The 15,114-nt window shown below is 37.1% G+C and overlaps 1 protein-coding gene across 1 annotated transcript; it reads right to left on the minus strand.

The window, feature by feature from the left end:
- Positions 1 to 682: 682 nt before the first annotated feature.
- On the minus strand, positions 683 to 3,269 carry LOC110371815 (achaete-scute complex protein T3). Its single transcript, XM_021328215.3, has 2 exons — positions 2,607 to 3,269; positions 683 to 1,344 (listed from the first exon to the last, which is right to left on the minus strand). Exon 1 carries the CDS (start codon positions 3,192 to 3,194, stop codon positions 2,613 to 2,615), a length of 582 nt encoding a protein of 193 aa, XP_021183890.2. The 5' UTR covers positions 3,195 to 3,269; the 3' UTR covers positions 683 to 1,344; positions 2,607 to 2,612.
- Between the last annotated feature and the right edge of the window lie 11,845 nt (positions 3,270 to 15,114).

Consider the following 15,114-nt stretch of genomic DNA (forward strand, 5'->3'; position numbering starts at 1 on the left):
TCTGTAAGATGGTGATAATAAGAAAACACGGAGTGTATCAGCTGCTTATCGTTCTGAGCAATTCTGAGCTAACTAAGAGAAACAGGTTCTTCTGGTGGTTGAAATCGATGGGATACTAACATTACCAACTAGTAGTTATTTGTGTTTCTATACTCTGCGGCTTGGCGTAATTCTTCGTGGGACTTCACAGTCCCGTTATTCATATAACAAAACCTACGCATTGAATTCCTAAGTCAAAAATAGAGTACCAGGAATCTTTATCTACACCTAGATAATAATCTTATTCGTTCTATCATGACTGTATATCAGTAGTCCTTCTTCAGTCGTAAAATAAATGTGGTATCTAATTATTTTCATCAATTAGTCCTTAGTATCTGTTTTTTAGTATATTAGTAAAGTTACGAGAGGTACTGTGTCTATGTAAGTCTGTAAAGTACGGCGCATAAATCACGCTTGTTCATTTACGCTTATTAGCACCATGCGCTTAAAATAGGAATATTTTATCGTATAAATTAGTCGAAGGTATGCCTAGATTTATGAGTGCAATTTTGATTCTATTCTTAGCATCTTGCTACAATCTGTTATAGCCAATATTGGCCTATTTGCCTGGTTTTATTATTTATAGCTTATGCTTCATATTTTTGTGATGCGGTTTTATGAAGCGAGGAATAAAAATCATGTGTAGTATCTTTATAAAAATGTATTTAATTACAGACAACAACCGATGGGTTGAATACTGGTATTTTTTATAACTATTTCATAAAAATCTTATAATATTAGGAATCTGTCTTATGGTGCTAACTTATCTATGTACACAACAAGTCTTTGTCTCAAGATTTTCAAAATTCTTATTTTACAAAATGTACGGACTGAAATACAAAACAAGGTACTCAGTGCCGTTTCAAAATCTGAACATAAACTAAACTTAAAGACTAATGACTAGATAACAATTATGAACAATTGTAAATCTTACACACTAAACTGGAAGTAGTAATACGTAAGGCTACGCTAAGGCACAGCGTTGTGTGAATCACTTACATAATAACTAAATGCTTAAGTGGAACAAATAAATGATCGATTCAGTCTTCTTAGTGCTATTCCGTCGATGTGGGAAATGCAGTGGGGGCATTCGTTCGGTGTTCCGTCGCTCGGCGGAATGCATCGATGGGGTCGTTACAGTCCACCATTATCCCCTCTCATTAGGAATATACTGATTGCGCTTAATTAGAGGTTCTCTCGGAGCCCTCGCGCTCCGATGCTCGGGTCCCTCTTGAGGATTACTCGTTTTTTCATAATCACCAAGCCGCTGATTGGCCGCACTTTGATCACCGCAACGTACGGTTCCTGGGAAAAAGGAAAAGCATATTTGAAATGTTTGAAGTAAAAAGTAAATAAGTATTGGCAATAACAGGTAATCTAAGTTCTGAATGCTGGCTATCGAGCTTCGTGACGCTATACAATTCCCATGAACAGTGCTAGGTATCGCCATATGTTTGCATAGAGCTTAGCAAATATTGTAACACGTGTGCTTCGCTCGCCGCCCTTCTATTTCCTCTTGAGATTTCGTCTTCCGGTACAATAAATTAATAGTCGACGAAGCGTCTCAAAACGTTTTTTGCGCGATTCAATCTTGTTTTTAGTCGCGGCGCTACCGGTTCTGCTTAATCTATTAGGATGGACCATATGGCGATTTTTTGGCAAAACACTCTCGCTGACCGGACGAAACGCATTAACTTGAGAGTTATCAAGAAAAAGCAAACATGTTTCCACTTGGGAACAGGAGTCATCTGTTATGGCTACTTATTATTAGAATAGATCACTTTTATGTGCAATTTTCCCACTACATGCGGGGCGAACCACAAGATTGTTAGAAGTAATTGCTGTTCGGCTATTGAAGCAAATAAGAAGGTGGAATGCGGGTCGCTACTATCTTTTACAACTTGAAATAGAAAAATCTACCTTGGATCATAAAAAATGTTACCTAGCTTTGAGCTTTTATAAAGCGACATATTTTAACGTTCGCCATTGTTGCAGACGTGCCATTGTGTCCTTCTAATTCTACAATGAAAAGATAAAGTCTATCGTACGGTTCAATGCTCAGTCATAATGGTTGATGTGTTTACTTTTTGCTTAGGATGAAGGTGAATCTTCATTCAAATTGTGCAATATAAAAGACGCGGTCCCTAAAGCAACCGTGACTAACGTATCAGGGTAAAAAATATTATAAGCCGTAACTACCTGACTCTATGCGAAGTTTGCTAGCGTGAATAAATCTATATTTATTTTTTGCCCTTAAAATTATGATAAGCTTAAAACGTTTACCTACCAAACTAGCTTTAACAAATGAGCGACTAATAAAAAAATGATAACTTTGAAGCTTATATTAACAAACGGCGCGACGAAAGCAAACACAGTGATAAGACTATCATTATCAAAACTTTGAAGGTTAAGTTAACACACTTAGGATTCATTCATAAATTATCGTGCGTGATAATCTCAAAGAAAATATAGGTTTCCAACCCATGGTGATAAAATATAGGTATCTAGCACACAGATTTAACTTAAAAATAAAATAAAATGAAAAGTAAACAAGGTTGTAGACTCACCTCCAATCACTGTTGTTGCCACCACGATATGACGTCTAGAAGCTCTTCATCTTCCGGACTCATGGGCTCGTAGGAGTCATACGCGTCGTGACAGCTCGGGCCCGCTGAGCTCTCCGACACAAAGGAGGGGGCTGGTGAGTGAGACTCTTCGGAGAGTGGTGGTGTGTGCGGCCCACTGGATGTTAGGACAATTCCTGACTGCGTGTCGGAGCAACCCTCATCGCTCTCCTCCAATAACCGCTTCAAGCTTTTGATATACTCCACCGCCAGTCTCAAAGTATCCACTTTGCTCAACTTTCTTGAAGATCCCCTTCCTCCAGCCAGAGCTGCGGAGACAGCTGACGGAATGTGTTGACGTAGTGCCGCAAAACCATTGTTTACTTGTTTCACTCTATTCCGCTCCCTAGCGTTCCTGCGTGCTACGGAGGCAGGCTGGGTCGGGTAGGGCTGATGAAGATAAGACTTCTTCTTGCAGCGGTTAGGGTCCACTGGAGCAGGTGCTAATCTCCGAGGAGCCTGGGATTGAAGGTGCGTCAGTTTCTGATCAACACCGAGATTTTGGTACGTGTGAATAGCCGCCATCGGCATTGCGATTGTACGAGTGAACTAGGAGTGTGTATCGAGAGAGCACTTGTCTGTGCCGCGCGGAGGTCGCCGGTGGATTGGCGGAGGTGGCGCGCACCCCCGACGCTAAGTAGCGCGCGCGCCGGCGGCGGGGAGGGGGGCGAGGGGCCGGCGCGCGCGCGGCACGCGCCCCACCGCCCGCGCGCTACTTGTTGCGCTGATCACAATACGCCGGCGCTTATTATGCCATAGAGCGGTAAGCTCGCGCCGCTATTGTTGCACGTCGTTGCGCGTAATTATCCCGTCCATTACCATGTTCGGAAGACGAGCTCTGTTCACGTCGTCTATTTAGAAGTCGTTATAGAGAATAGACGCTGTAAACCGATCGGAGACGATATTGCGTTATTAATACTGTCTCGGAGGTTTTGTTTTATTAAATGAACCATGTAAACTTTTTGGGATACCGCGAGGTGCATTGCATAAAAATATTGAGTGCATAATGTTTATTCAATTACAATTTCATTATTAAGAGTAAATATATATTTGGGTTGACAACGTCATCTTAATATGCAGAAATATGTATGTACAAGTGCCAGTCGTAGTTAGTAGTTTCGTAACTACTACGTAACATCTACGGCGTAGCACTTAGCTACTACGGTGTTAGCAAACCGTTTGAGTTGATTTTCTCAAAACATATTTGTAGTAAATGACGTTGTCGTTTGGTGTGTGAGTGCAATGCGTGGGCAGGTGCAGTGATGCACTGATGACGTTCACGCGTAACCTAGCCCAGTGAGTCGCCAATGGCACTTTATTTGATGGCTTACTCTCATTATAATGTTAGATCTTTTGATATTTATAGTTTACAAGCCGCTCTTTAAGTTCTTAGTCGGCTCTGAGGTAGATTAGAATACAAAGTTGTAAGGTTATTAGCTGTATTTTTCTCTTTACGACTTCAGTAGGTACGCAGGTTTTACATAATCGCCACTAATGCACAAACAAAGCTGAATATTAAAAAAAAAAAACATCATTTTAGGCACTGAATCCATTCATTCAGTGTACATATCAAGTTATATGCAAGAGTTCACTAGTGGTCTCCTATTTAATTACCCTTAAACTCAGGACTTAAGTCATTATCATTTTTTTTCCTTAAACCATCAAAGTAAAAAAAAACCGATTTCACTATTGCCATGCGAATCTCTCACACGCGTGTGAACTGATCTCAGCGTCGGCAGATCGCGGCAGGTGTACGCGCGACGCTGACCGACTCCTACATCAGCTGTGTGTAACGCACCCTATTTTTGTGGCTACTAGTGTATGAAATCAAGTAACGATGCAAATTTTCTAAGTTTTGTATGTATTTTCTAAGTATGTCTTAAACACCAATGGCCGATAAAAAGGTCAAGGAAAACATCTCGAGGAAACATGGACTATATAGTCTGAAATCACCAACCCGCAATGAGCAAGACTAGTGATTAACGCTTAATAAAAAAAAAGGCTGTAACAGTGAGTGTATGAATATTAGTGAAAACTTTTGCAGTTCTCACTATACTCATGTGAATCTCTCACACGCGTGTGAACTGATCTCAGCGTCGGCAGATCGTGGCAGGTGTACGCGCGACACTGACCGACTCCTACGTCACCTGTATGTAACGCCACCTAGTTTTGTGGCTACAAGTGTACTAATTCGTTAAAGGCATTTTATCGTCCCACTGCTGGGCAAAGGACTCCTCTCACACGGAGAAGGATTGAGCGTTTAGCACGTTTGCTCAATGCAGGTTGGTGATTTCAGACTATATAGTCCAGGTTTCCTCAAGATGTTTTTATCAGCCATTGGTGTCCAAGATATACTTAGAAAGTACATACGAACTAAGAAAAGTGTATGAATATTAGTGAAAACTTTTGCAGTTTTCACTATAGTGATGTGAATCTCTCACGCGCGTGTGAACTGATCTCAGCGTCGGCAGATCGTGGCAGGTGTACGCGCGACACTGACCGACTCCTGCGTCACCTGTGTGTAACGCACCCTATTTTTGTGGCCGCAAGTGTATGAATATTTGTAGAAAAATCGCGGGTGTTTTGATTAAGGTAGCTTCATTTATATTTTTGTTAGAGTGTTAGGTTTAACAATACATAATATAAAATGGGATAAAAAAATGGGTGTAACATTATTTTAGTCATTTATATTTAAATCACCATTGTAAATGGAGGAAATGCGAAACAAGGTGTAGTTAAGCTTAAAACATCTTGATATTTTTTATTTAGGTATATTTGGCATACTAATAATACTACGTACACAATAGGTAGGTACCGATGCTTATTTACAGGACAATCCTATTATTTCATCTGGAAAGATAATGTCTATAAATAGGTATTTCAAAGTGATGCCAATATAAGAATATGGTAATCAAAATGCTTACGGCTTTATTAAATAGACACTGGTTTGTTTATTTAAATAAGCAATGAATATCAATTTCTTTAGACATTAACAGTCTAAACATAAATGAAATAGAATCATGTGCAAAGAATTATTTATTGTTACTCATTAGATGGGAACAAGACTAAGAGTTTTCTTATAAATATTCATAATAATATACCCTGGCGGAGTTATTGTATCGATTTATCTTCTGTACATGTTAATGGTTCTTAACTTTCTACACCATTAAGAAGATGTAGTTGTCAGGGTATTTATTCAGTACTCAAAATTATTATGAAACTGGGATGACTTAATTAACGAACTTAAGAAAATAAAATCAAAATGCTATTACAATCTGCATCAACTATTCTAAAATAAAGTCACTGAAAAGTAACTGTACAAATGTATTATGTCAAGTCGCATAAGCAAAAATATCAAACCAAAACCAAAATCAGACTACAAACGGCATACCTACCTACTCGAAGAACATTTCTCATTCACGCACACATACACAAACATTCCCAAGCTGCCGCATACACAAAACTACCCTTAAACCAGCTCAGTCATGACATCTATACTCAACCCTTAGACTATCGGAAACTAGAATCGATACTCGCTCTAAGCAACGGACATTTCTATAAAAAGTCCGCAGATGGCGTTAGATCGACGCGTGCGCCGCCGGGGTAGTTTCATAAGGGTGGGTTAGAAGCGAACGAATATACGTATTTTCATGTTCGGCTGTGTAGATGGCGTGAATTCAAAAAGTATAAAAACCTATTAGAATAGAAGTATCTTTATTGGAATTCGTAGCGACGATCGTAGTAATAAATAATTACTATAAATAATAATCGTAAATTAAAACGTTTTGTTTTTATCTCATGTTGGCTTCTGTGTTTAATTTTTAAAAATCCCATGAAACTTCAATTGGAATTAGTAATTAACCAAATAAACGTGCTACGAATCGCTACGAAAATAACTATGTATCGTAGAACTTTCTCTAGTACGCAATTAACATTTATTGATACGGTAGCTAAAAGCCAATTACATCCAGTAACAGGGGACGGCATAATCTTCACACCTAAACTCACACAAATGATGCTATTAATTAAAAATATAATATACTTCGCCCCGCGAAGCTTATTATCTCCCTTTTAATTACTCCCGTCCTCAGTAAAGCCTTCGATAACATCGACGCCCGATTTTACGAGCGAAGTAACCGATGAAGATATACAAAATCACTGTAGTTGCCTTGTGTCTACTTAATTAAGAATTTCGTAATTGAAATCAAATCGTGGGAATGTTGAAATCAATTTTCCGTTCTCGTCAACACGTCGTAGACGCGTAGATGTTGTTAATGCTCTATGTGATGTCTTTATTTATATTTTTAATTTTTATATCTGTAAATTGTTCCTTGCCTTTTTTATTTATATTAATTCGAAAGAGTTAATATGCCATTTTCATCCCTCTTCTCGTAACAAGCATGCAATGAATTGTACTTTAACGATGACGATCTAATTTTTACAGATATGCTGTCAAAGATGACATATAACTCGTAATTAAGACAATAATGCAAAATTTATCTTGATCGATATAAGTAATTTAATTGGATTATAAAGCCTTTGACTTAATGGATTGAGAAAGGCGGCCTACCACTTTGATTGGAAGCAACTCGGTACACTCGCGTTTTTGCCGATACCAGACATTTTAAATAGGCCTGCGCCGTAATTATGCTGTCATTTCGCAAATTTATTTACATTTTTAATAACCGCATCGGTTTCACGAATTAATTATATTCAGCGTCAGAAAAGCGTTATTAAAATAATTTATATCGATTGTACCTACGCAGGTACGGACGTGGCCGTGTAAATAGTTATTTAATGCATTATTCGATAAATTATACAGTCAGCTAAAGTTACATCGCAGTTTTAGCCGGAGCTACATGCAATACAAATGATAATACCACGTCGCGCGACACAGACAGATTCTGATTGTCATCAAAACAAACGTTGTCCGACTCTTTCTCTCGGTGAATAACTTTGGGTTAGTGGCAATAACTTCTCTAGGCGCGCGTAGGCCTATCATTTACGAAATAACAATCGCAAATAAAATGCGACGCGCGTGCGCGGGGTATTAGCGGTGTTGCGCGCAAACATCGCGGTCGGGTGTGTAATTTCACGTGCGCTGACACGGAGGCTGTTCGGCGCGATCGCCATACCACAATATATCACGTGCTCGCGTACGCCGCCACACTGTATAATTCGTGTAATTTATAGTAGTCCGTCGACTAGTAGCGAGCGGCCGACACGGTTAATAGCACGTAACCACGCGACAGACGCATTCGTGTGCTCTGCCGCGGAGCAGCGCCGCGGGCACGCCCGCCGCCGACCGATGCCCGTTCCATTAAACGCACCTACATCATAGTCCTGCGTTACTCTAGCCTAGACCGCGCATCACCACCCATTACAATAAATTATTATATCTCTTAACCCGCCTAATAGCTGTCTTCAGACATATCACGTACATTGTTGTACTCATTCTCACGTCCTTAGTAGATCATTCGTCCAACAGTAAACCACTTTGTGCTGTCAATATTTTTTTATTTAATAACATAAACGGTTGTAGTTTGTTACTAATAGAGAATAGTTTCATACTTAATTATACATAAACGATGGCTAGCGAACAATAAACGTCACTTTAATATTATTAATATTGCAATAAATTTTAAGTGGTGACTGTACCGCGCTTGGGTACCGAGTGTATTTAAACAACGAGCCGTTTTTATTTATCCCTGTAGTGTACAGTTCGCACACTATAGTGTTGAAGTCTTTTTTCAGTTCATCTGTGGCGATTATTCATTTATCAAACAAATGGCGGAGCTTCATCAAACGAATATCTTTCCGATCTTGCGGTGGGATCGTGTATATTATTAATTATGAACATATAGTGAAGCGCCGATTGGAATAGACAGGCTATACATATTTACTTGCTGAATGCTATATGTTGGTTGTACACTGTAAATTAAACCAAATGAAAGTAAAGAAATGATGCTCGTTTAATGTGTACATATCATGCTTGTTGCACCAACATGGGGTGTTGATACTGCTTCAGGCCACATGTACTTATAATGATCTGGTCTTAAAAATGCAGCGGCGTATAAGTAACGCCAGCATCCAGCAGCATTATTTACTGATGTCTAAGTATCTCAGCTTACTCTTATAGCTTGCGTGTCTTGCTACCATAAATTACAGTCTAATTTATTAATATCAATCATTAAATAAAATATTGTACAAATGTTACGTATTTTGTTTGACTGAAATTGCGTCAGTGAAATTGTCGAAATAATGACAGAAAATAAGTTAATCGCATAAAAATGTCGTCGAGTTGCTTTCGATGTGTTTCTTGCTCCAAAATTGACGGCAAAGACGTTTAAATTAGAGGGCGCAAAACAATTATCAATATTTAGCGTGTTACTCTAATTGTGGTCTGTGGTCAAATGCCTGCGGCGGCGAGTACGTCAGACGGAACTCGTGTACATAATCGCAGGAACAACTTATTAATTAATCATTTCGCTTAATTAAAACGAGATTAACATAATGATTATCGCTTGGATTAAAAGGTAAATTACTTCTTAACATATGTTTGGGCGTTCACGATGTTGTATTAATTATACTATTTTTTGGTTTTGTAAGGAATGTTAACATGATATAGTGCTCCTTACTGCGAGGTAAATAAATGGCATTACCATTTACCATTACGCAGGGAAGACTTTGTATTTGTCAGCACAAGAATTTTCAGACTATTTCTGGTAAGTAATTCATTTGACATTATGTTAATAAGGCTTGAATTCAAATTTAAAGAAAAATACCTTAAGTAACCATTTATCAACATTATAATGAAAAAAAAATATGTCATAACCAATTTCGACGACGTCTCCCAAACTAAACGTGTGCCTGTACTTGAGGCAGAGTTATTATGAACGATGACATAAAATAATTGACCACCGTAATAACACACTTTTACAGTTATCTTATAAAACGTGTAACGTAAACCAGCAATAAATTCCAATTCATCCCACTAAACAACTCGGCAGCATGTTTCATCAACATTAAACAAATACCATAAATTCATTTATTCTTACTGAATTCTTATTTATTTTCTGTATAAGTGGCGGTAGAATGCAGATCTTAGCTTTTACATAAAAATTAGAATTTGGAAAAAAAATACACGATCAAACTAACTGTATTAACGGCAATAACAAGAAATAAGCTATTACACTTCTAAAAATTAGCTTGCCTCTCATTCATGTCAACCATAACGTACCTAAATCGATGAATATACTCGAACACGTTACATAATCGACGCAAAGTTTATTCTAAGTAACTTAGCCATGAAATATAATTACTAGTACAACACAATGAATCACATAGCTATTTCTAGACACAATTTAATACCACAACTTACCTCCTCTTACCTTACTCCCTCAACCATATCACCAAGTAACTTCTAAGTTTATTCTAAGTAGAATTTCAAAACACAACCACTTAATACCAAAACTTTTCCCCTAACCATAAAACTAAGTAAGTTCTAAGTGACTTCTAAGTTTATTCTAAGTAGAAGCGGTACCGTTACGGGCGTATCTATGCTTACCTATTGTTGAATGCAAGCAGCCCATTGGCTGTGTTTCGGAGACTTGGACCCCGCTCCTCCAATCAGAGCAAAGAGGCTTCGCCTAGCAATAGATTTGCGTTGGCGGTAGTACGCATGCGTTCGTAGGTATTTAGTAGGTAATTAAAGCTGCAATTGCGAGTCTTGTTGGAATAGGATAGTTCTGGGTGTATGAATCTTGTTTGTGTATTGGTGGTGTTGAGTCCAATTGGTGTAATTCGAATGGGTTTGCGTATAAGAGTTGTGTTGTCATTCTTATTCGACGAGTCTACTTGGAAAACTCTGTTAGAATTTTGCTGCAAGCAATTTGCAGTTAGTTTGGTAGATTAAAAGGTATTCTAACTAGAATTGATGTTTTATCGCATAATTACTATTTTTGGAGAATAATTTTAAGGAAACGTAGTACCTAGAATTATTGCCAGATCACGAAAGTCGAAGAGTTTTCATATAGAAATAGAAATTAGGAGGATAAAAAATTCCTTTTTTCGTATCCTTAAAAACTACCAAATATGTCCCAAACAAGAAATATAAAAAAATAGAACTCTTTTGTAGTGCGGAAAAAATCTCACAAAATTATAATGACCTTTCCAAAACAAAAACACATCACACACTTATAATTTACCGCATCATTACACCTTCACAAAAGGACAAACAAACGACTACGCAGAAGCGACATCCCATTCAGACCAACGTGTTCCAATTTCAATTCACGTCACATTGAGAATCAGCTTCCGAATACCCGAATACTCGAATACTCGAATACGCGACACTATGGGGATAAGGCGGAACTTTTACTTTCGTGAAAAAATAGTTCTGCGTTTGCTCACGTAGGCACAATTTCCCCGTCATTAAAGGAACGTGACTTAATCTGTGACGGTAGGCGCCAGATTTTTATTGTCTTGGGTGGTTGCGGCGCGTGGACGGTTTATTGATGAGGCGTTATTTCGTGTGAATAGACGGTTTATGTGTTAGGTATATGTAGATTGTGAAGATCAGATAGTAAAGATCAAATAAAAAAAAAATGATTCCAAGTACATATTAAAAAGTCATAATTTAGCTACATGATTGAAATAGTTTTAGTATGTAGAAAGTATTTTTATTAAAATTAAATCAAAGCGAAAAACTCATGTACTCGTTTAGCCCATCAAAAGACATCAACGAACGTCAGTTGTTTGAAAATTGTTTTATTTTTTACAGTCAAACTAAAAAGTTAATTGCAATAACTAATCTGTAAAACTTAAGATACTTTGATATCATTTTTAATAAATCCCCCAAAATAAATACACAGGAAACATTTCCAAGGAGTTAAATTACACCAGCAAAGTACAAATTGGAACATCCTCATAAAGATTGTACGATATAAACGAAATAATTAGCTAAATTGATATAAGGCAACAATCTCTAATTACGGGCCAACAAAACTCTGCAAGTAGCAATTTGACAATGGCAAATGTGGCCAATTGTCAATGATGGCCACGTGACTCCATTCATTGTACTTATGTGCAAAAAGAAAGTCAAAAACTTTAAGCAGCGACATATAATTTAAAATGATTGCTGGTCATTTATAAAGTGCCTTTTAAATGTAATGGAAACTTATACATTGGCGGGTAAAGATGGGAAATTTTAAAGGAGAAAGTCCATCTTGGACCATCTTTAACAATGTAAGGAGTTAGTTTTACATTAATTATTTTATGCAATATAGAAATACAAAGACTAAATTTAGAATAAGAATATTGGATTGACACCTATTTTATAAAAAAAAATCCCAGTAATATAAGAACAACTACAGTTATTTTAATCTTTCTAATTTATCTTTTAATTTTACGGCAATTTAAGTTTTACTTTAATTATTTACCTACTAGAAATCATGATACCATAAAAAAGTTGATCAAACAATATTTAATAAGCTTAATGCCACCGACGCTGACAATTTTTATATTACTCTTAATAAAATTAAACATCATCTTCTCTATTTATACTCCCTTTAAATTTTTATTTAATAACTTTATTACGACGGCCACTTTTACGATGATTATGATTTACAAATTTTGTTATAAGTAACATGTAAGTCTATAAAAATTACTTAGGCTTTTTCAAATTACCATAATATAAAAATAATATTAACTTGCATACATAAATATGTATTACTGTTACTGAATGTCTTGCTCTCGTTTTATAACCTACCTATCTGAATGTAGGCCTCTAGAACTCAATATTAGTTATCACTTTTAGTATCAATTATTTCAAAAAATCATTCATTTACATAAGTACAAATAACTATATACTAGGTAACTAGGTACCTACAGAAAGACCAACACAACAGTATTTACATTACACTACACTAACACCAATGTACAAGAAACTTTATACTCACAAAAAAACCCAACACGGGCATTAAGGAAATAAATAATTTCAACAAAGTTGGAGTCACGCTTTTATTTTACAAAAGCCGCCACCCGCGTCGGCGCATTGATCAAGGGTCTAGGTATAGGCAGCTCGCTAAATGTGACTGTCTGATAGAATCGTACTTGTCACTGCAATATTTATACCCTAAGGAGCTTTAGTGTATTTTTGGTACACGCATATTTATGCAAGACATCTTAGCTGGCTGTGGGAAAGGTTGTGTGAGTATAAATAAAAGTTGTGATGGTGTTGAGTGTTGATGTTTTTAAATTATTTGCTCTTCGATTTTGTGTGGTTATTAATAATTATATTTAATTTCTTAAATGTAGCCTTTGAAATAATCGTTGCCCTGTTAATTTATCTCCGAAGGATTGCTTCCTAATTCTATGCAAAGCACAATTTTTACAACCTATATAGGCAAATAATTACAGCCCAATACTGTGCCAGTAACCATATACGGTAGAAGTTCACAAAATTACGGCAGAAGTCCTGTCACTAGAATAAAATGTCCATAAAACTAATTAGCAATCTAAGGGTTTTACGACGCTATAAATGAATAAAACGGACCTCGGACCCAACAGTTCACATGAGTTTCACGGACGCTTTTTGTCTTAAAATCCTGATGAAGACATTTCAACTAATTAAAAGTCTATCGTTGTTTAGAATGCGTAACATATCCATATGTATGAACCCAAACTTTTCAAAAGTAAAGCAGGCATACCTTCTCAACATTAAACGCAAACAGAAGCACTAATTTCAACTCTACTCCAATGAAGTCAGTCTTCATTAGGATTCATTTTATCGTCGCAATGTTCTTCGTTGTATTTAAATAATAACAAAAAGGTTCAGCACCTCCGCCACGATCATTATGATGATAGCCTGATTGTAATTAAACGTCCGTCTCGCGACCGTACTACGGGAGGCCGAATAAAAAACTGAAACACTGCAGCAACAATGAGGTATTAATGAAATGCCGATCAATTAACATGATCCCGCGGTGGGGTGCGCACCTATCTGTGATGAATAAATAACACATTTCCCTTAATATACAAATGGTCGGGTTATACGGTAAAAACCGATTTGGCGTTGGTAACCGCTCACCCCGTGGTGCCGCGCGCCGCCAGCGGGGAGTTACCGCACTCTAGTGAGAATTTACTATGCCGCCATCAAAATTAATGCTATTCCACTTCAGCCGCCAAGTAAAAACATTCGCAGTTTGAGATATTCCAAATACTGGCCATGTTACCACCGCAGTGGAAGCCTTAAAACAATTTTGTCTTGTATTAAATGCTTACCTCCCTACAAAATGCGTTATCTATTATAGCCCGAATAGATTTTTTAATAGAAATACCACTTTTGCCCCATAAAATCCTAAGTTTATACCGCTTAATATCGGTGAAGACGTGCACTTAAGCAAGATTACATGACTTCTTTTTATCCGTGCATAAGAGGCTGAGATCGGTTAATATGGCTAACGAAATAAAGTGCCAATGAAATTACCGGATCGCTTAGTGAGTATGCTTACCATTACGCGAATATAAAAGTTCCTCACTTAATAAAGAAGTAGATTTTACACAGAAACCAGATATGCAACATTTGCAAGTCCAGTTCCGAAATAATCGCCAGCAGGAATTTAAATAAGGTGCCAATTAGAAGGAGGGTCGCGAGTGCTGGCATTATTATAATGTCTTTTAATAATTTTATGTGAGCGACATTAAATGTTTGACGTTTACTGCTTAATAATAAAATGTTGGTAGCGGCGCGCGCTCGTGTACACAGCTAAAGGCAACCCATAAAGTTTGGCTCCTCCATTACAAGGTTTACTTGTCGTCGTTTAGATTACATTACGAATGCACGCACTGTTTTGGTAATACGTGCATGTTTGTCTCCAAGCGCCACTGCCTCTGCGCAGTTTCAAATCAAAATGGGATCAGTAATTATAATAAAAACTAATGTAGATATCTACTTTAGTGCTGTAATAATGATATCGCAATTAAGTTATTAAATGCAACAACAAGATTATGCCCATATTAATAAAATTATCATTAAAAAAGTAATAAATATCCTGAGACAGTAATAACATATATTTAGTTAATTTAATAAACTAATGAATCATTCTTCTTAAAATAAAACTATAGGATAGCAAAGGCTTAAGTATAAATTCCAATAGTTCACTCGATTAAAAAGAAAAAAATAACAATTTGCATATATCAAGCACGGAGGTTGTGCGTGTGTGGTACAGAGCAAAAAGCAACTTTTGAAACATGAAACAATAAATCAAAGCACAAAAAATACGTGTTACCGCGGTCCGTTGTTTACACATACCCATCGACATTGTCGCGAGCCCTAAAAACAACCAGAGCTGCACTTGAAACCTTTAAGGAGAAGCTATGCGATGAAGGCCTCATAGTAAAAAGCAGTCTGACTAATAAGGCAATATCAGGTACATTTCATCTGTAATAG

The sequence above is a fragment of the Helicoverpa armigera genome, chromosome 10 (assembly GCF_030705265.1).
Source record: "Helicoverpa armigera isolate CAAS_96S chromosome 10, ASM3070526v1, whole genome shotgun sequence".
Lineage (NCBI taxonomy): Eukaryota > Metazoa > Arthropoda > Insecta > Lepidoptera > Noctuidae > Helicoverpa > Helicoverpa armigera.